The 20,446-nt window shown below is 44.4% G+C and overlaps 1 protein-coding gene across 1 annotated transcript in view; it reads right to left on the bottom strand.

Moving 5' to 3' along the window:
• The window catches only part of PRXL2C (peroxiredoxin like 2C), a 32,805-nt gene extending 18,220 nt beyond the window's left edge, over window positions 1–14,585 (bottom strand). The window contains exon 1 of the mRNA XM_077248952.1: window positions 14,316–14,585. Coding sequence (XP_077105067.1) covers window positions 14,316–14,510 — 195 coding nt within the window. The 5' untranslated portion in view covers window positions 14,511–14,585. The remainder of the gene's footprint in view (window positions 1–14,315) is intronic.
• Between the last annotated feature and the right edge of the window lie 5,861 nt (window positions 14,586–20,446).

Raw genomic sequence — 20,446 nt, forward strand, 5'->3', positions numbered from 1 at the left:
TGCTCGGGAGAGTCAGAGCCAGTACGTTCATTGCAGTCCGATCTCGGACTGATTTGTACTGAAGTCTGAATGAGTCCTTAGAAAGTGAGTTTGTAAAATATTTTGTCCATAAGTTGAACCTAAAAACTACTAAAGTTATAAAACTGACATGTACAGTAGTGTTCAAAATAATAGCAGTCCAAAAGGACTCACCAGATTACTCACTGTTTTTAGTATAAATTATATTACCACATGTCAAACTATTTCCCGGTTGGTGCAGTAGATTCTAAGAAAACCACTAGACTCCGCATTCATGATCTGCATGTTTTTGGGTATGTGTCCACGTTCAGGCTTGCTTCAGGCTTTGGTCAGGATTTTATGCAGGTAAAATCCTGACCAAAACTGCAGCTGAGGTCACTGGCAGGTCACCTGCGGTGTGCCTGCGTGTTTTGCTCATTGTAGCAACATGCTGCGTTTTGAAAAAACGCACCGCGCATGCGTTTTTGCGGCAAAAACGCATGCGTTTTTTAACGCATAGTGGAGTCGGGATTTCATGAAATCCCCTCCACTATGCTGTAACATCTGGACACTGCGTTTTTGACGCTGCGGAAAAGCGCAGCGTCAAAAACGCAGCGTTTCCCGAACGTGGACACATACCCTAAGAGTCTGTGTATTAGGCCGGAGACACACTGGTGCGAGATACGGCCGAGTCTCGCTGGTTAAAAGCAAGCTGTGGCACCGGCACTCCGGTGCGGAGCGTGCAGCTGCATAGCAATACATGGAGCCGCACGCTCCGCTCCGGAGTGCCGCTGCCACAGCTTGCTTTTAACCAGCGAGACTTGGCCGTATCTCGCACCAGTGTGTCTCCGGCCTTAGAATAATTAATTGAAAGGGGGTGTAATCAAAATAATAGCAGTGTTCAATTAGTGAGGTCAGTCATTCTGTAAAGAAACAGGTGTGAATCAGGTGGACCTTATTGAAGGGTGAAGCCAGGACATGTTGTACATGCATTTCTCCTTGAAAGCCTGAGACGTATGGGTCATTCGAGACATTGTTCAGAAGAACAGCGTACTTTGATTAAAAAGTTGATTGGAGAGGATACTTATAAAGAAGAGCAGACAATGATAGGCTAAAATGATCTCCAATGCGGTAAAATGGAAAGCCAAACCAGAGAGACATGGAATAAAACAGAAGACTATCATTCTAATGGATGGAAAAATAGCCAGAATGGCAAAGTCTCAGCCAATGATCAGCTCCAGAATGATCAAAGACAGGTTAGGCTACTTTCACACTAGCGTCGTACTCGGCCCGTCGCAGTGCGTCGGGCCGACGTACCGACGCTAGCAGTAAGGCCGGCCTCACACTGGGCGTAAGACAATACGCCACGTATTATACGTCCGTACTACGGCCGTAATACGGAGAAATGTTCCCAAAATATTGATCCGTAGTCAGGGTGTGTCAGCGTATTTTGCGCATGGCATCCTCCGTATGTAATCCGTATGGCATCCGTACTGCGAGATTTTCGCGCAGGCTTGCAAAACCGACATCTAATGGATTTATGTGCTCAAATGTTCGGGAAAACATATACAGTATATATATATATATATATATATATATATATATATATATATATATATATATATATATATGTCATTGAGACACATATATATATATATTCTGTATTTAGATTTCATTCAGCGCGATATGTGTTAAAAGCCGGTAATTCAATTACCGGCTTCTCATTTCTCCTGCACAAACCCGACAGGATATGAGACATGATTACATACAGTAAACCATCTCATATCCCCTTTTTTTTTGCATATTCCACACTACTAATGTTAGTAGTGTGTATGTGCAAAATTTCAGCGCTGTAGCTGCTGAAATAAAGGGTTAAATGGCGGAAAAAATTGGCGTGGGCTCCCGCGCAATTTTCTCCGCCAGAGTGGTAAAGCCAGTGACTGAGGGCAGATATTAATAGCCAGGAGAGGGTCCACGGTTATTGGCCCCCCGTGGCTACAAACATCTGCCCCCAGCCACCCCAGAAAAGGCACATCTGGAAGATGCGCCTATTCTGGCACTTGGCCACTCTCTTCCCACTCCCTGTAGCGGTGGGATATGGGGTAATGAAGGGTTAATGCCACCTTGCTATTGGAAGGTGACATTAAGCCAGATTAATAATGGAGAGGCGTCAATTATGACACCTATCCATTATTAATCCAATTGTAGGAAAGGGTTAAAAAAACACACACACATGATTTAAAAGTATTTTAATGAAATAAACACAGCGGTTGTTGTAATAATTTATTGTTCTCGCAATCCATCAGGAACACCTGTTGTGAATTTACTTTTTGCTCCCTCTAGTGGTTACTAGTTTTTTGACTCTGGTTTTTCTGTCATTCCTTTTATCCGCACCTGGGTCGTTAGTTAAGGGTGTTGCTATTTAAGCTCCCTGGACCTTCAGTTCAATGCCTGGCAACGTAGTTATCAGAGCTAGTCTGCTGTGCTCTTGTCTACTGATCCTGGTTCCAGTTATATCAGCTAAGTCCGCTTTTTGCTATTTTGTTTTGGTTTTGTATTTTTGTCCATGTCCAGCTTGTTCCAAATATATATCCTGACCTTTGCTGGAAGCTCTAGGGGGCTGGTGTTCTCCCCCCGGACCGTTAGACGGTTCGGGGGTTCTTGAATTTCCAGTGTGGATTTTGATAGGGTTTTTGTTGACCATATAAGTTACCTTTCTTTATTCTGCTATCAGTTAGCGGGCCTCTCTGTGCTAAACCTGGTTCATTTCTGTGTTTGTCATTTCCTCTTACCTCACCGTTATTATTTGTGGGGGGCTTCTATCCAGCTTTGGGGTCCCCTTCTCTGGAGGCAAGAAAGGTCTTTTGTTTTCCTCTACTAGGGGTAGCTAGATTCTCCGGCTGGAGCGTGTCATCTAGAATCAACGTAGGAATGATCCCCGGCTACTTCTAGTGTTGGCGTTAGGAGTAGATATATGGTCAACCCAGCTACCACTGCCCTATGAGCTGGATTTTTGTAAGTATTGCAGACTTCCACGTTCCTCTGAGACCCTCGCCATTGGGGTCATAACAGTTTGCCAGGCCAGTATTAAATGTTTAATGCATTGCAGAAGAGGGATTATAAGAAAGAAGATTCTGAGTTTTTTTTTTTTTTCTCTTCTTCCCCTTTACCTCAGAGTGGCTATGCTTGCTGCAGACATGAATGTCCAGACCTTGATTACAAGTGTGGACCAGCTGGCTACTCGTGTGCAGGGCATACAAGACTATGTTTTCAGAAATCCTAGGTCAGAACCTAAAATACCGATTCCTGAACTGTTTTCCGGAGACAGGTTTAAGTTTAGGAATTTTGTGAATAATTGTAAATTGTTTTTGTCCCGGAGACCCTGTTCATCTGGAGACTCTGCTCAGCAAGTAAAAATTGTTATTTCGTTCTTACGGGGCGACCCTCAGGATTGGGCTTTTTCGCTGGCGCCAGGAGATCCGGCATTGGCTGATATTAATGCGTTTTTTCTGGCGCTCGGTTTACTTTATGAGGAACCCAATCTTGAGATTCAGGCAGAAAAGGCCTTGCTGGCTATGTCTCAGGGGCAGGACGAGGCTGAAGTGTACTGCCAAAAATTTCGGAAATGGTCCGTGCTGACACATTGGAACGAGTGTGCACTGGCCGCTAATTTTAGAAATGGCCTTTCTGAAGCCATTAAGAATGTTATGGTGGGTTTTCCCATTCCCACAGGTCTGAATGATACTATGGCACTGGCTATTCAAATTGACCGGCGGTTGCGGGAGCGCAAAACCGCAAATTCCCTCATGGTGTTGTCTGAACAGACACCTAATTCGGTGCAATGTGATAGAAAAATCGCAAATTCCCTCATGGTGTTGTCTGAACAGACACCTGATTTAATGCAATGTGATAGAATCCTGACTAGAAATGAGCGGAAAATTCATAGACGCCGGAATGGCTTGTGCTACTACTGTGGTGATTCTACACATATTATCTCAGCATGCTCTAAACGTATAGCTAAGGTTGTTAGTCCTGTCACCGTTGGTAATTTGCAACCTAAATTTATTCTGTCTGTAACTTTGATTTGCTCACTGTCATCTTATCCTGTCATGGCGTTTGTAGATTCAGGTGCTGCCCTGAGTCTCATGGATCTCTCATTTGCTAAGCGCTGTGGTTTTACTCTTGAACCATTAGAAAATCCTATTCCTCTTAGGGGTATTGATGCTACGCCATTGGCAGCAAATAAACCGCAGTATTGGACACAGGTTACCATGTGCATGACTCCTGAACACCGCGAGGTGATACGTTTCCTGGTTTTACATAAAATGCATGATTTGGTTGTTTTAGGGCTGCCATGGTTACAGACCCATAATCCAGTCCTGGACTGGAAGGCTATGTCAGTCTCAAGTTGGGGCTGTCGTGGTATTCATGGGGATTCCCTGCCTGTGTCTATTGCTTCTTCTACGCCTTCGGAAGTTCCGGAGTATTTGTCTGATTATCAGGATGTCTTCAGTGAGTCTGAGTCCAGTGCACTGCCTCCTCATAGGGACTGTGACTGTGCTATAGATTTGATCCCAGGCAGTAAATTTCCTAAGGGAAGACTGTTTAATCTGTCGGTACCTGAACATACCGCTATGCGTTCATATATCAAGGAGTCTCTGGAAAAAGGACATATTCGTCCGTCTTCTTCCCCTCTTGGTGCGGGATTCTTTTTTGTGGCAAAAAAGGACGGATCTTTGAGACCTTGTATTGATTATCGGCTTTTAAATAAGATCACTGTCAAATTTCAGTATCCTTTACCGCTGTTGTCTGACTTGTTTGCCCGGATTAAGGGTGCCAAGTGGTTCACCAAGATAGACCTTCGTGGTGCGTACAACCTTGTGCGCATTAAGCAAGGTGATGAATGGAAAACCGCATTCAATACGCCCGAAGGTCATTTTGAGTACTTGGTGATGCCTTTTGGGCTCTCCAATGCGCCTTCAGTTTTTCAGTCCTTTATGCATGACATTTTCCGGAAGTATCTGGATAAATTTTTGATTGTTTATCTGGATGATATTTTGGTTTTTTCTGATAATTGGGATTCGCATGTGGAGCAGGTCAGGTTGGTCTTTAAAATTTTGCGTGAAAATTCTTTGTTTGTCAAGGGCTCAAAGTGTCTCTTTGGTGTACAGAAGGTTCCCTTTTTGGGGTTCATTTTTTCCCCTTCTGCTGTGGAGATGGACCCAGTCAAGGTCCGAGCTATTCTTGATTGGACTCAGCCCTCGTCAGTTAAGAGTCTACAGAAGTTCTTGGGTTTCGCTAACTTCTACCGTCGTTTTATCGCTAATTTTTCTAGCATTGTGAAACCTTTGACGGATATGACCAAGAAGGGCTCCGATGTAGCTAACTGGGCTCCTGCTGCCGTGGAGGCTTTCCAGGAGTTGAAACGCCGGTTTACTTCGGCGCCTGTTTTGTGCCAGCCCGATGTCTCACTTCCCTTTCAGGTTGAGGTGGATGCTTCAGAGATTGGAGCAGGGGCCGTTTTGTCGCAGAGAGGCCCTGGTTGCTCTGTTATGAAACCTTGTGCCTTTTTCTCTAGGAAGTTTTCGCCTGCCGAGCGAAATTATGATGTGGGCAATCGGGAGTTGTTGGCCATGAAATGGGCATTTGAGGAGTGGCGTCATTGGCTCGAGGGTGCTAAGCATCGTGTGGTGGTCTTGACTGATCACAAAAATCTGATGTATCTCGAGTCTGCTAAACGCCTTAATCCGAGACAGGCCCGCTGGTCATTGTTTTTCTCCCGCTTTGATTTTGTTGTCTCGTATTTACCAGGTTCAAAGAATGTGAAGGCCGATGCTCTTTCTAGGAGCTTTGTGCCTGATGCTCCTGGAGTCGCTGATCCTGTTGGTATTCTTAAAGATGGAGTTATCTTGTCAGCTATTTCTCCGGATCTGCGACGTGTGTTGCAGAGATTTCAGGCTGATAGGCCTGAGTCTTGTCCACCTGACAGACTGTTTGTCCCGGATAAGTGGACCAGCAGAGTCATTTCCGAGGTTCATTCCTCGGTGTTGGCAGGTCACCCGGGAATTTTTGGCACCAGAGATCTGGTGGCCAGGTCCTTTTGGTGGCCTTCCTTGTCAAGGGATGTGCGGTCATTTGTGCAGTCCTGTGGGACTTGTGCTCGAGCTAAGCCTTGCTGTTCTCGTGCCAGCGGTTTGCTCTTGCCCTTGCCTGTCCCGAAGAGACCTTGGACACATATCTCCATGGATTTCATTTCTGATCTTCCGCTATCCCAGGGCATGTCCGTTATCTGGGTGATATGTGATCGCTTCTCAAAGATGGTCCATTTGGTTCCTTTGCCTAAGCTGCCTTCCTCTTCCGATCTGGTTCCTGTGTTTTTCCAGAACGTGGTTCGTTTGCACGGCATCCCTGAGAATATTGTGTCAGACAGAGGATCCCAGTTCGTTTCCAGATTCTGGCGATCCTTTTGTAGTAGGATGGGCATTGATTTGTCGTTTTCGTCTGCTTTCCATCCTCAGACTAATGGACAGACGGAGCGAACCAATCAGACTTTGGAGGCTTATTTGAGGTGTTTTGTCTCTGCTGATCAGGACGATTGGGTGACATTCTTGCCGTTGGCTGAGTTTGCCCTTAATAATCGGGCTAGTTCCGCCACCTTGGTTTCGCCTTTTTTCTGCAACTCTGGTTTCCATCCTCGCTTTTCTTCGGGTCATGTGGAGCCTTCTGACTGTCCTGGGGTGGATTCTGTGGTGGATAGGTTGCAGCGGATCTGGAATCATGTGGTGGACAACTTGAAGTTGTCACAGGAGAGGGCTCAGCGCTTTGCCAACCGCCGCCGCGGTGTGGGTCCCCGACTACGCGTTGGGGATTTGGTATGGCTTTCTTCCCGCTTTGTTCCTATGAAGGTCTCCTCTCCCAAATTTAAACCTCGTTTTATTGGGCCTTACAAGATATTGGAAATCCTTAATCCTGTATCTTTTCGTCTGGATCTTCCTGTGTCGTTTGCTATTCACAATGTATTTCATAGGTCCTTGTTGCGGCGGTACATTGTGCCTATAGTTCCTTCTGCTGAGCCTCCTGCTCCGGTGTTGGTTGAGGGCGAGTTGGAGTACGTGGTGGAGAAGATCTTGGATTCTCGCCTCTCCAGGCGGAGGCTTCAGTACCTGGTCAAGTGGAAGGGCTATGGTCAGGAGGATAATTCCTGGGTGGTCGCCTCTGATGTTCATGCGGCCGATTTAGTTCGTGCCTTTCATGCCGCTCATCCTGATCGCCCTGGTGGTCGTGGTGAGGGTTCGGTGACCCCTCACTAAGGGGGGGGTACTGTTGTGAATTTACTTTTTGCTCCCTCTAGTGGTTACTAGTTTTTTGACTCTGGTTTTTCTGTCATTCCTTTTATCCGCACCTGGGTCGTTAGTTAAGGGTGTTGCTATTTAAGCTCCCTGGACCTTCAGTTCAATGCCTGGCAACGTAGTTATCAGAGCTAGTCTGCTGTGCTCTTGTCTACTGATCCTGGTTCCAGTTATATCAGCTAAGTCCGCTTTTTGCTATTTTGTTTTGGTTTTGTATTTTTGTCCATGTCCAGCTTGTTCCAAATATATATCCTGACCTTTGCTGGAAGCTCTAGGGGGCTGGTGTTCTCCCCCCGGACCGTTAGACGGTTCGGGGGTTCTTGAATTTCCAGTGTGGATTTTGATAGGGTTTTTGTTGACCATATAAGTTACCTTTCTTTATTCTGCTATCAGTTAGCGGGCCTCTCTGTGCTAAACCTGGTTCATTTCTGTGTTTGTCATTTCCTCTTACCTCACCGTTATTATTTGTGGGGGGCTTCTATCCAGCTTTGGGGTCCCCTTCTCTGGAGGCAAGAAAGGTCTTTTGTTTTCCTCTACTAGGGGTAGCTAGATTCTCCGGCTGGAGCGTGTCATCTAGAATCAACGTAGGAATGATCCCCGGCTACTTCTAGTGTTGGCGTTAAGAGTAGATATATGGTCAACCCAGCTACCACTGCCCTATGAGCTGGATTTTTGTATTCTGCAGACTTCCACGTTCCTCTGAGACCCTCGCCATTGGGGTCATAACAAACACCCTCGCTTGGAAAAATAATAAACGCACAAGATACATACCTTCTGGTGAACCGTCTCGTCCCACGAAGTAATCCATCTGAAGGGGTTAACTAATATTACAGGCAGGAGCCCTGCTAAATGCAGCTGTGCTCCGTGCCTGTAATCCCCGGCGAATGAATGAAATGTAGGTCATTGACCTACATTTCCTTCAGTCGCGGTGAGGCGCCCTCTGCTGGATGTTCTCATGAACTGCAGCCTGGGAACTTTTTCCCACGCTCCAGGTCATATGAGGACATCCACCAGGGGGCGCATCACCGCGACTGAAGGAAATGTAGGTCAATGACCTACATTTCATTCATTCGCCGCGGATTACAGGCACGGAGCACAGCTGCATTTAGCAGGGCTCCTGCCTGTAATATTAGTTAACCCCTTCAGATGGATTACTTCGTGGGACGAGACGGTTCACCAGAAGGTATGTATCTTGTGCGTTTATTATTTTTCCAAGCGAGGGTGTTCCTGATGGATTGCGAGAACAATAAATTATTACAACAACCGCTGTGTTTATTTCATTAAAATACTTTTAAATCATGTGTGTGTGTTTTTTTAACCCTTTCCTACAATTGGATTAATAATGGATAGGTGTCATAATTGACGCCTCTCCATTATTAATCTGGCTTAATGTCACCTTACAATAGCAAGGTGGCATTAACCCTTCATTACCCCATATCCCACCGATACAGGGAGTGGGAAGAGAGTGGCCAAGTGCCAGAATAGGCGCATCTTCCAGATGTGCCTTTTCTGGGGTGGCTGGGGGCAGATGTTTTTAGCCACGGGGGGGGCCAATAACCATGGACCCTCTCTAGGCTATTAATATCTGCCCTCAGTCACTGGCTTTACCACTCTGGCGGAGAAAATTGCGCGGGAGCCCACGCCAATTTTTTCCGCCATTTAACCCTTTATTTCAGCAGCTACAGCGCTGAAATTTTGCACATACACACTACTAACATTAGTAGTGTGGAATATGCAAAAAAAAAGGGGATATGAGATGGTTTACTGTATGTAAACCATGTCTCATATCCTGTTGGGTTTGTGCAGGAGAAATGAAAAGCCGGCAATTGAATTACCGACTTTTCACTAACACCGCTGCGTATTTCTCGCAAGTCACACTGCTGGTCCGTGTGGAATCCGTATTTTTCTCGCCCCCATAGACTTTCATTGGCGATTTTTTTGCGCAATACGGTGACAAACGCAGCATGCTGCGATTTTGTACGGCCGTAGAAAGCCGTATAATACTGAACCGTAATATACGGCTAATAGGAGCAGCCCCATTGAGAATAATTGTGCAGTTTATTTTGCGAGTTTTACGGACGTAGTTTATGCGCTCATACGTCCGTAAAACTCGCTAGTGTGAGGCCGGCCTAAATGCGCCGCACAACGGGGGCAGCGGATGCATTTTTCCAGCGCATCCGCCGCCCCATTGTGAGGTGCGGGGAGGTGGGGGCGGAGTTCCGGCCGCGCATGCGCGGTCGGAAATGGCGGTCCGTCGGCAGCAAAAAACGTCACTTGTAACGTTTTTAGCAGCCGACGATCCACCACAACACGGCGCAACCGTCGCACGACGGTTGCGACGTGTGGCAAAGCGTCGCAATGCGACGCTAATGCAAATCAATGGTGAAAAAACGCATCCTGCAAGCACTTTTGCAGGATGCGTTTTTTCAGCCAAACGACGCATAGCGACGTGCAGTGCACGACGCTGGTGTGAAAGTAGCCTTACCGGTGAGAACTGTGACAGTTAGAAGACGCCTGTGTGAAACTCTTTCACACATCAGTTTTTTAGAATCAGTCACAATCCGTCAAAGTGTTGAAAAGACAGATCCTGTGCAGATTGTAAAAAACTGATGCACTGAAAGAGAGAGAGAGAGAGGTTTTTTTGCCTGAATGGAAAAATGGGTTAAATTACAGGAATTAGAAATTGTCCCTCGCATGCTCAGTTTCAAAAAATGGAATTAGTTGCTGGATTCCGTCTTTCGACGGACAGCGACGGATCCTGCGTCCATAGGGTTACATTATAGCCAATGACGGACACCGCAGGATCCGTCGCTGTCCGATTTTTCGACGTACACAAAAAACGTTACTATGTCAGTTGTCTCCGGGCGACGGACACAGAATTTACGACGGATCCGTCAAACGACGGATGAAACGTGAGGCCATCCGATCCGTCACAATCCGTCGCTAATACAAGTCTATGAGAAAAAAAACAGATCCAGCAGCAACATTTGCTGGATCCGTTTTTTTTCACAAACCGACGGATTTTGACGGAAACAAAAAGACTGAGGTGTGAAAGAGGCCTAAAGCAAGAAGTCCCAGCAAAGTCCCACTGTTAAAAAAAAGACATGTACTGAAGATCATACAATTTGCCACAGAACACATCAACTGGCCTAAAGAGAAATGGAGAAACCTTTTGTGTACTGTAAAATTGTAAAATTAAAAACTGTAAAAGTAAAAAAAAAATTTTGGTGTCCAAGGAAACAGTTCATCAGACAACCCCTAAACTCTGCATTCAAGCCACAGACACTCTGAAGACAGTGAAGCGTGGTGGTGCAAGCATCATGGTATGGGCATGTTTGGCCGGCGTCACACATGCGTGTTTTACGTACGTAAGAGCGCAAAAACTACGTACGTAAAACTCGCATTACATACGGCACAATGCTTCTCAATGGGGCTGCTCCTATTAGCCGTATATTACGGTTCAGTATTATACGGCTTTCTACGGCCGTACAAAATCGCAGCATGCTGCGTTTGTCAGCGTATTGCGCAAATAATACGCCAATGAAAGTCTATGGGGGCGAGAAAAATACGGATTCCACACGGACCTGCAGTGTGACTTGCGAGAAATACGCAGCGCTGTTAGTGAAAAGTCGGTAATTCAATTGCCGGCTTTTCATTTCTCCTGCACAAACCCGACAGGATATGAGACATGGTTTACATACAGTAAACCATCTCATATCCCCTTTTTTTGCATATTCCACACTACTAATGTTAGTAGTGTGTATGTGCAAAATTTCAGCGCTGTAGCTGCTGAAATAAAGGGTTAAATGGCGGAAAAAATTGGCGTGGGCTCCCGCGTGGCGTGGGCCAATTTTTTCCGCCATTTAACCCTTTATTTCAGCAGCTACAGCGCTGAAATTTTGCACATACACACTACTAACATTAGTAGTGTGGAATATGCAAAAAAAAGGGGATATGAGATGGTTTACTGTATGTAAACCATGTCTCATATCCTGTCGGGTTTGTGCAGGAGAAATGAAAAGCCGGCAATTGAATTACCGGCTGTTCACAGATATCGCGCTGAATAAAATCTAAATACAGAATATATATATATGTGTCTCAATGACATATATATATATATATATATATATATATATATATATATATATATATATATATATATATATACTGTATATATGTTTTCCCTAACATTTGAGCACATAAATCCATTAGATGTCGGTTTTGCAAGCCTGCGCGAAAATCTCGCAGTACGGATGCCATACGGATTACATACGGAGGATGCCATGCGCAAAATACGCTGACACACCCTGACTACGGATCACTATTTTGGGAACATTTCTCCGTATTACGGCCGTAGTACGGACGTATAATACGTGGCGTATTGTCTTACGCCATGTGTGACTCCAGCCTTACTCTTACTATGGTGCCCGATCTATTTACCTGGGATCAAGGACCAGTTTGCATATATTAAGATACTTGAAGAGGTCATGTTGCCTTACGCTGAAGAAGATATGCCCTTGAAATGGGAGTTTCAACAAGACAACGACCCATAACACACCAATAAACAAGAAAAATCTTGGTTCCAGTCCAACAAAATTGAGGTTAGCGGCCAGCCTAATCCCCGGACCTTAATCTGATAGAATACTTGGAGGGTGACATCAAAAAAAGATGTTTCTGAGGGAAAGCCAATGGATGCCAAAAAATTGTGGGATGGTAGTCCAAACAACTTGGGTTGGAATAACAGGTGACAGGTGCCGGAAGTTGGTTGACTCTATGCAAAATAGATGTGAAAAAACTGTGTGTATACAACTAAATATTAGGTTACTGATTCACAAGAATGCTAAATCATCAGAAAAAATAGCACATATTGTGAGTTTGTAAAGACAAATCCAGACACTGCTATTTTTTAGAGTAGCCCAATGTTAATTTTTTGTTATTTTGTGTAAAGTAGTTAAAAATATATATATACACTTCTCTTTGCTTGGAATTAGAACACAGTGTGCAATGTTCCCAATGCACAGAAATAAAAACTAGTATAAAGACTTTGTGACTAATGTCCCTTTCACACATCAGTTTTTTGCCATCAGGCTCAATCCGGCGAAATTCTGAAAAAAACGGATCAGGCAAAAGTTTGCGACGGATGGTCTCACGATTCATCCGTTTTTTGCTGGATCTGTCGAAAATTGGTTTTCCGGCGGCCGGAAAAAACGGACATAGTAACGTTTTTTGTGCTCGCCAAAAAAAACAGACAGCGATGGATCGGTCGCCGTCCGTCGTTTGCTACCGGCATCCATATGGCACCGGATTCTGTTTTTTTTTAACTGAACATGCTCCAATTTTTTGGGGATCCAATTAGAGGGATCAGCTAGTCTGATCTGTCGAAAAAACAGATCCGTTGCATCAGTTTTTCACAATCTGCGAAAGATCCGTTTTTTTCAACATTTGACAGATTGTGCCTAAGCTTAGGCCTCTTTCACACATCAGTTTTTTGCCATCAGTCACAATCCGTCTTTTTTTAGAAAAAAAAACGGATCCAGCAAATGTTGCTGCTGGATCCGCTTTTTCCTCATAGACTTGAATTAGCGACGGATGGCCTCACGTTTCATCCTTCGTTTGACGGATCCGTCGTAAAGTCTTTGTCCGTCGGCCGGAGACAACGGACATAGGCTACTTTCACACATCAGTTTTCTGCCTTCAGGGATAATCCGTCTATTTTTGAAAAAAACGGATCCTGTGCAAATTGTGAAAAACTGATGCGCTGGATCTGTTTTTTTGTTGGATCCGTTTTGGTTTATCGGGCATACAATTCTGACTTCTTGTTCCGGGATGAGAGAGAGAGAAAGGAGAGAGGAGAGGAGAGAGACTCCAGAATTGAAAATACAGGAACGGGGCATGCTCAGTTCGAAAAAAATGGAATCGGTAGCCTGATCCAGTCACTACACTACACGTTTCATCCGTTTATCGCTGGAACCGTCGCTGAGCGTTTTTTTTTCGCCGGACAGAAAAAAAAGATCATATGGACGTTTTCTCATAACATAAATTTTGGACTTTTCTGAACTTTGCATTTCCAAGCGAATTTGAACACAGCAATTAAAGTTGCGAGGATCATGGAACCCTAAAGGGTCAGCAGCACATTATAAGAAATTCTAATGCTTCACTACTCACCTCTCCGATTTCTCTGCCGCTCACTGCCCACTCTCTGCTCCTCAGGGTCTCTTCTTTGGGCTTTTGCATGCCTATAACACACAGTGACGCCCGAGGACTGGTGGCGGCTGGAGACCCCAGCCTATAGTGAAGAACAGGTAGATGAGGCGCGTGACGGCTGAAGACTAGACAGCGAGTAGTAGTGACGTATTCTTTTTAATTGCCCTTTGTTTTTACATCATATGTTTATTATGCTCTACAATCTGGAGAGATGATAAAGCATAATAAATACAAAAACTTTCAGCGGTGAATAACTTACTGCAAATCGAATTTCCCTGGGAAATCTGAGAGAACTCGAAATTCGACAGATCCGCTCATCACTGAGCGCAAGACAAAAAAGTGACGGAAATGGATCAGGGCCTTGTGGAGTTTGAGGCAACAGGAAAACGCTGGGGCTTTGTTGTAATATTAGTATATAGTGTTTATGAACTATACCGCCGAAATATTAGAAATCACAGTCATTGTTGACTCCGAAGACATTTTTGGCATCTAGGTGCCAAAACCTAATGCAGCTGCATAATTGTAAAAGACATTAAATGTAAAAGGCATATAGTTTTTATCCTGCAATGCTAATCCAGAACAAAACACCCGTCCTTGAGGCAGCAAGCAGTTTTCTTCATTTTAGGATAAAAATTCCTTCCTGATTCCAAATATGGCAATCAGAATAACTGTCTGCTGGTAGTCACCATAACCTGGGATAATAGTACTACACATAAGGCTGAAGATACCTCAGTGTAGAGCAGAATAATAAGATCAGGGTCTTACCCGCACAAAGATTATAATGGATTTTTTGTCTCTGTATAAGTCCCCGAATTCAAAAGTCTTGCCATACTGATCCCTCAGGGGGCAGGGGGCAGCTGATGCCACGTCTGGGTGATACATGGCGTTCCACAGAGCCGCACTACTGACATCTGTACTTCTGCCTATTTGCTGGATGACTGGGGATCTTTCTGCCGCCATGTCTGTTTCCTTCCTCAGATGGGTGGGATACAATACAACCCTCCCTCTGAGCCAGGAGACAGTTTGTAGCAACAGTTGCTCTAACATGGGAGGAGATCCCAGGGCACAAACTGTAGCTGCAAAGCACGTTAACCCCTTGAGTGGTGCATGCCATCACTACTGGACAGTTTCTACTAGTAAAACTCAGTTTGTTGGGCACATTCTACATGACAAATGGAAATGCTGATGCAGCAGAGCTCCTTGTGAGAGACTGAAATGATATAACAAATGATTTGGAGTTATTTCACCCTACTTCACATATATTATACAACTAGGACTATACAAGAATAATACAGCAGTTAAAAATGCAAGCACCTGAGAATGTAAGAAGCCATCATAAATTGTATGTTGTACATTAGGCTGCCCTCACACGCTCAGGATTTGGTCAGTATTTTACATCAGTATTTGTAAGCCAAAACCAGGAGTGGGTGATAATACAGAAGTGGTGCATATGTTTCTATTATACTTTTCCTCCGATTGTTCCACTCCTGGTTTTGGCTACAAATACTGATGTAAAATACTGACCAAATCCTGATAGTGTGACGGCAGCCTTAGGGTATGTGTCCACGTTCAGGAAACGCTGCGTTTTTGATGCAGCGCTGAGCCGCAGCATCAAAAACGCAGCGTCCAGATGTTACAGCATAGTGGAGGGGATTTAATGAAATCCCGTCTCCACTGTGCATTAAAAAACGCATGCGTTTTTCCCACGAAAACGCACATGGGTTGCGTTTTTCAGAACGCAGCATGTTGCTACAATGAGCAAAACACGCAGGAACACCGCAGGTGACCTGCCAGTGACTTCAGGTGCATTTTTGGTCAGAATTTTACCTGCATAAAATCCTGACCAAAGCCTGAAGCAAACCTGAACGTGGACACATACCCTTAGGGTATGGCTCCACGGTACGGCTTGCCGGCGGGATCGCCGCAGCGGCGAAGCCGCTCGGAGCTAAGCCCCGCCCCCTTTCTGGGACGCGATGGTGCCGGATGTGTACAGTACACATCCGGGATCATCGCACCCCTCGCCATAGGGCCCTGTGATATGCCTTGCGGGGACGCTGCGTCCCCGCAAGGTGTACGGACATGCTGCGTTCTGAAAAGACGCGCAGCATGTCCGGAGTCGCAGGGCCGCCGCGTGCGGGTTTCCACGCATAGTGGAGATGGGATTTCATAAAATCCCCTCCACTATGCAGGAACATCTGGACGCTGCTTGTTTGACGCTGCAGCGTCAAACAAGCAGCGTTTACGTACCGTGGAAACATACCCTTAGTGTGTATAGTGTGAAGAAGAATCAACGCCTTCGATGGAGAAGGATGTTATCAATACCATGGAGGGTAAGGAAAACAAACACATCAATTTTGGCATAAATCAAGCCAGACATATCGCTCAAAGCAATGATCACCAAGCTAAGACTTGCCTACTTTTGACACATCATATGAAGAGAGCAGTCACTGGAAAAGGACATGATGGTCACAATAAGGCCTCTTTCACACTAGTGTCGTGCACTGCACGTCGCTATGTGTCGTTTTGCAGAAAAAAACGCATCCTGCAAAATTGCTTGCAGGATGCGTTTTTTCTCCATAGACTTTTATTAGCGACGCAGTGCGACACATTGCCACACGTCGCAACCGTCGTGCGACTGTTGCGTCGTGTTGCGTCGGACCGTCGCCACCAAAAAACGTTGCATGTAACGTTTTTTGGTGCGTCGTCTGCAGCATTTCCGACCGCGCATGCGCGGCCGGAACTTCGCCCCCTCCTCCCCGCACCTCACAATGGGGCAGCGGATGTGTTGAAAAACAGCATCCGCTGCCCCCGTTGTGCGGCGCTTCCACATTATGCGTCGGTGTGCCGCAACATCGCATTGCGACGTGCAGTGCACGACGCTAATGTGAAAGTAGCCTTAAAGAAGGAACAAGGCGAAAAGGAAGATTAGCAACCCGATGGCTTTATAATATAAAAATAACGTTGGAGAAGACCCTGGTGGACCTATTTAGGCTTGCCCAAGATCGATCTTCCTACAGATCGGTCATCCATCAAGTCGTTATGGCTTGAGATCCAACAGAAGGCTGTTAAAAAAAAGGGTTAAAAGTTGTTTCCATTTGTACTGAGGGACTTCAGAAACAGTGCCACCCCTGACAATGGAGTAAGAGGGTATGTGCACACGTTTCGGATTTGACTGCGGATCCGCGGCGGATTGGCCGCTATGGATTCGCAGCAGTTTTCCATGCGGTTTACAGTACCATGTAAACCTATGGAAAACCAAATCCGCAGTGCCCGTGCTGCGGAAAATACCGCACGGAAACGCTGCGGTTTATTTTCCGCAGCATGTCAATTCTTTGTGCGGACTCCGCAGCGTTTTACACCTGTTCCTCAATAGGAATCCGCAGGTGTAAAACCGCAGGTGAAATACGCACACAAAAAAAAGCAGGAAATCCACGGTAAATCCGCAGGTAAAACGCAGTGCGTTTTACCTGCGGATTTTTCAAAAACAGTGTGGAAAAATCCGCACACGAATCCACAAAGTGGGCACATAGCCTGAGTGTTATTACAGCTCAGCTCCATTCACTTTACTGCGACTGAGCTACAGTAGCACACACAAGTCATAATCAGGGCGCTGCAGGTTTTGAAAGAAATCAGCCATGTTTTTCTAATCTTGAACAATTCCTTAACCCCTTCACCCCCAAGGGTGGTTTGCACGTTAATGACCGGGCCAATTTTTACAATTCTGACCACTGTCCCTTTATGAGGTTATAACTCTGGAACGCTTCAACGGATCCTGGCAATTCTGACACTGTTTTCTCGTGACATATTGTACTTCATGATAGTGGTAAAATTTCTTCGATATAACTTGCGTTTATTTGTGAAAAAAACGGAAATTTGGCGAAAATTTTGAAAATTTCGCAATTTTCCAACTTTGAATTTTTATGCCCTTAAATCACAGAGATATGTCACACAAAATACTTAATAGGTAACATTTCCCACATGTCTACTTTACATCACCACAATTTAAGAACCAAAATTTTTTTTTTGTTAGGGAGTTATAAGGGTTAAAAGTTGACCAGCAATTTCTCATTTTTACAACACCATTTTTTTTAAGGGACCACATCTCATTTGAAGTCATTTTGAGGGGTCTATATGACAGAAAATACCCAAGTGTGACACCATTCTAAAAACTGCACCCCTCAAGGTGCTCAAAACCACATTCAAGAAGTTTATTAACCCTTCAGGTGTTTCACAGGAATTTTTGGAATGTTTAAATAAAAATTAACATTTAAATCTTTTTTACACAAAATTTATTTCAGCTCCAATTTGTTTTATTTTACCAAGGGTAACAGGAGAAAATGGACCCCAAAAGTTGTTGTACAATTTGTGCTGAGTACGCTGATACCCCATATGTGGGGGTAAACCACTGTTTGGGCGCACCGCAGAGCTCGGAAGGGAAGGAGTGCCATTTGACTTTTCAATGCAAAATTGACTGGAATTAAGATGGGACGCCATGTTGCGTTTGGAGAGCCCCTGATGTGCCTAAACATTGAAACCCCCCACAAGTGACACCATTTTGGAAAGTAGACCCCTTAAGGAACTTATCTAGATGTGTGGTGAGCACTTTGACCCAACAAGTGCTTCACAGAAGTTTATAATGCAGAGCCGTAAAAATTAAAAATCATATTTTTTCACAAAAATTATCTTTTTGCCCCCAATTTTTTATTTTCCCAAGGGTAAAAGAAGAAATTAGACCACAAAAGTTGTTGTGCAATTTATCCTGAGTACGCCGATACCCCATATGTGGGGGTAAACGACTGTTTGGGCGCATGGCAGAGCTCGGAATGGAAGGAGCGCCATTTGACTTTTCAATGCAAAATTGACTGGAATTAAGATGGGACGCCATGTCGCGTTTGGAGAGCCCCTGATGTGCCTAAACATTAAACCCCCCACAAGTGACACCATTTTGGAAAGTAGACCCCCTAGGGAACACTAGATGTGTTTTGAGAGCTTTGATCCCCCAAGTGTTTCACTACAGTTTATAACGCAGAGCCGTGAAAATAATTTTTTTTTTTTTTTGCAAAAATGATTTTTTAGCCCCCAGTTTTGTATTTTCACAAGGGTAACAGAATAAATTGGACCCCAAACGTTGTTGTCCAATTTGTCCTGAGTATGCTGATACCCCATATGTGGGAGGGAACCACTGTTTGGGCGCATGGCAGAGCTCGGAAGGGAAGGAGCGCCATTTGGAATGCAGACTTAGATGGATTGGTCTGCAGGCATCACGTTGCATTTGCAGAGCCCCTGATGTACCCAAACAGTAGAAACCCCCAAAAGTGACCCCATATTGGAAACTAGACCTCCCAAGGAACTTATCTAGAAGTGTTGTGAGAACTTTTAACCCCCAAGTGTTTCACTACAGTTTACAACGCAGAGCCGTGAAAATAAAAAATCCTTTTTTTCCCACAAAAATGATTTTTAGCCCCCCAAACTTATATTTTCCCAAGCGTAACAAGAGAACTTGGACCCCAAAAGTTGTTATGCAATTTGTCCCGAGTATGCTGATACCCCATATGTTGGGGTAAACCCCTGTTTGGGCGCACAGGAAAGCTCGGAAGGGAAGGAGCACTGTTTTACTTGGCTGGAATTGAGATCGGACGCCATGTCACGTTTGGAGCGCCCCTGATGTGCCTAAACAGTGGAAACTCCCCAATTCTAACTAAAACCCTAATCCAAACACACCCCTAGCCCTAATCCCAACGATAACCCTAACCACACCCCTAACCCTGACACACCCCTAACTCTAATCCCAACCCTAGTCCCAACTGTAAATGTAATCCTAATCCTAACCCCAACTTTAGCCCCAACCCTAACCCTGTCTTTAGCCCCAACCCTAACCCTAAATTTAGCTCCAACCCTAGCCCCAACCCTAACCCTAGCCCTAACCCTAGCCCTAACCCTAGCCCTAACCCTAACCCTAGCCCTAACCCTAACGGGAAAATGGAAATAAATACATTTTTTTAATTTTATTATTTTTCCCTAACTAAGAGGGTGATGAAGGGGGGTTTGATTTACTTTTATAGCGTTTTTTATATCGGATTTTTATGATTGGCAGCCGTCACACACTAAAAGACGCTTTTTATAGCAAAAAAGTTTTTGCATCTCCACATTTTGAGACCTATAATTTCTCCATATTTTGGTCCACAGAGTCATGTGAGGTCTTGTTTTTTGCAGGACTAGTTGACGTTTAATGGTAACATTTTCGGACACGTGACAGTTTTTGATCGCTTTTTATTCCGATTTTTGTGAGCCAGAATGACAAAAAAACAGCTATTCATTAATTTCTTTTGGGGGAGGCGTTTATACCGTTCCACGTTTGGTAAAATTGATAAAGCAGTTTTATTCATCGGGTCAGTACGATTACAGCGATACCTCATTTATATCATTTTTTTATGTTTTGGCGCTTTTATACGATAAAAACTATTTTATAGAATAAATAATTATTTTGGCATCGCTTTATTCTGAAAACTATAACTTTTTTATTTTTTCTTTGATGATGCTGTGTGGCAGCTCGTTTTTTGCGGGACAAGATGACGTTTTCAGCGGTACCATGGTTATTTATATCCGTCTTTTTGATCGCGTGTTATTCCACTTTTTGTTTGGCGGTATGATAATAAAGCGTTGTTTTTTGCCTCGTTTTTTTTTTTCCCCCTACGGTGTTCACTGAAGGGGTTAACTAGTGATATAGTTTTATAGGTGGGGTTGTTACGGACACGGCGATACTAAATATGTGTACTTTTATTGTTTTTTTTAAATTTAGATAAAGAAATGTATTTATGGGAATAATATATATATATTTTTTTCTTTATTTAGGAATTTTTTTTTTTAATCTTTTTTTACACATGTGGAAATTTTTT

This window comes from Ranitomeya variabilis, chromosome 1 (assembly GCF_051348905.1).
Source record: "Ranitomeya variabilis isolate aRanVar5 chromosome 1, aRanVar5.hap1, whole genome shotgun sequence".
Lineage (NCBI taxonomy): Eukaryota > Metazoa > Chordata > Amphibia > Anura > Dendrobatidae > Ranitomeya > Ranitomeya variabilis.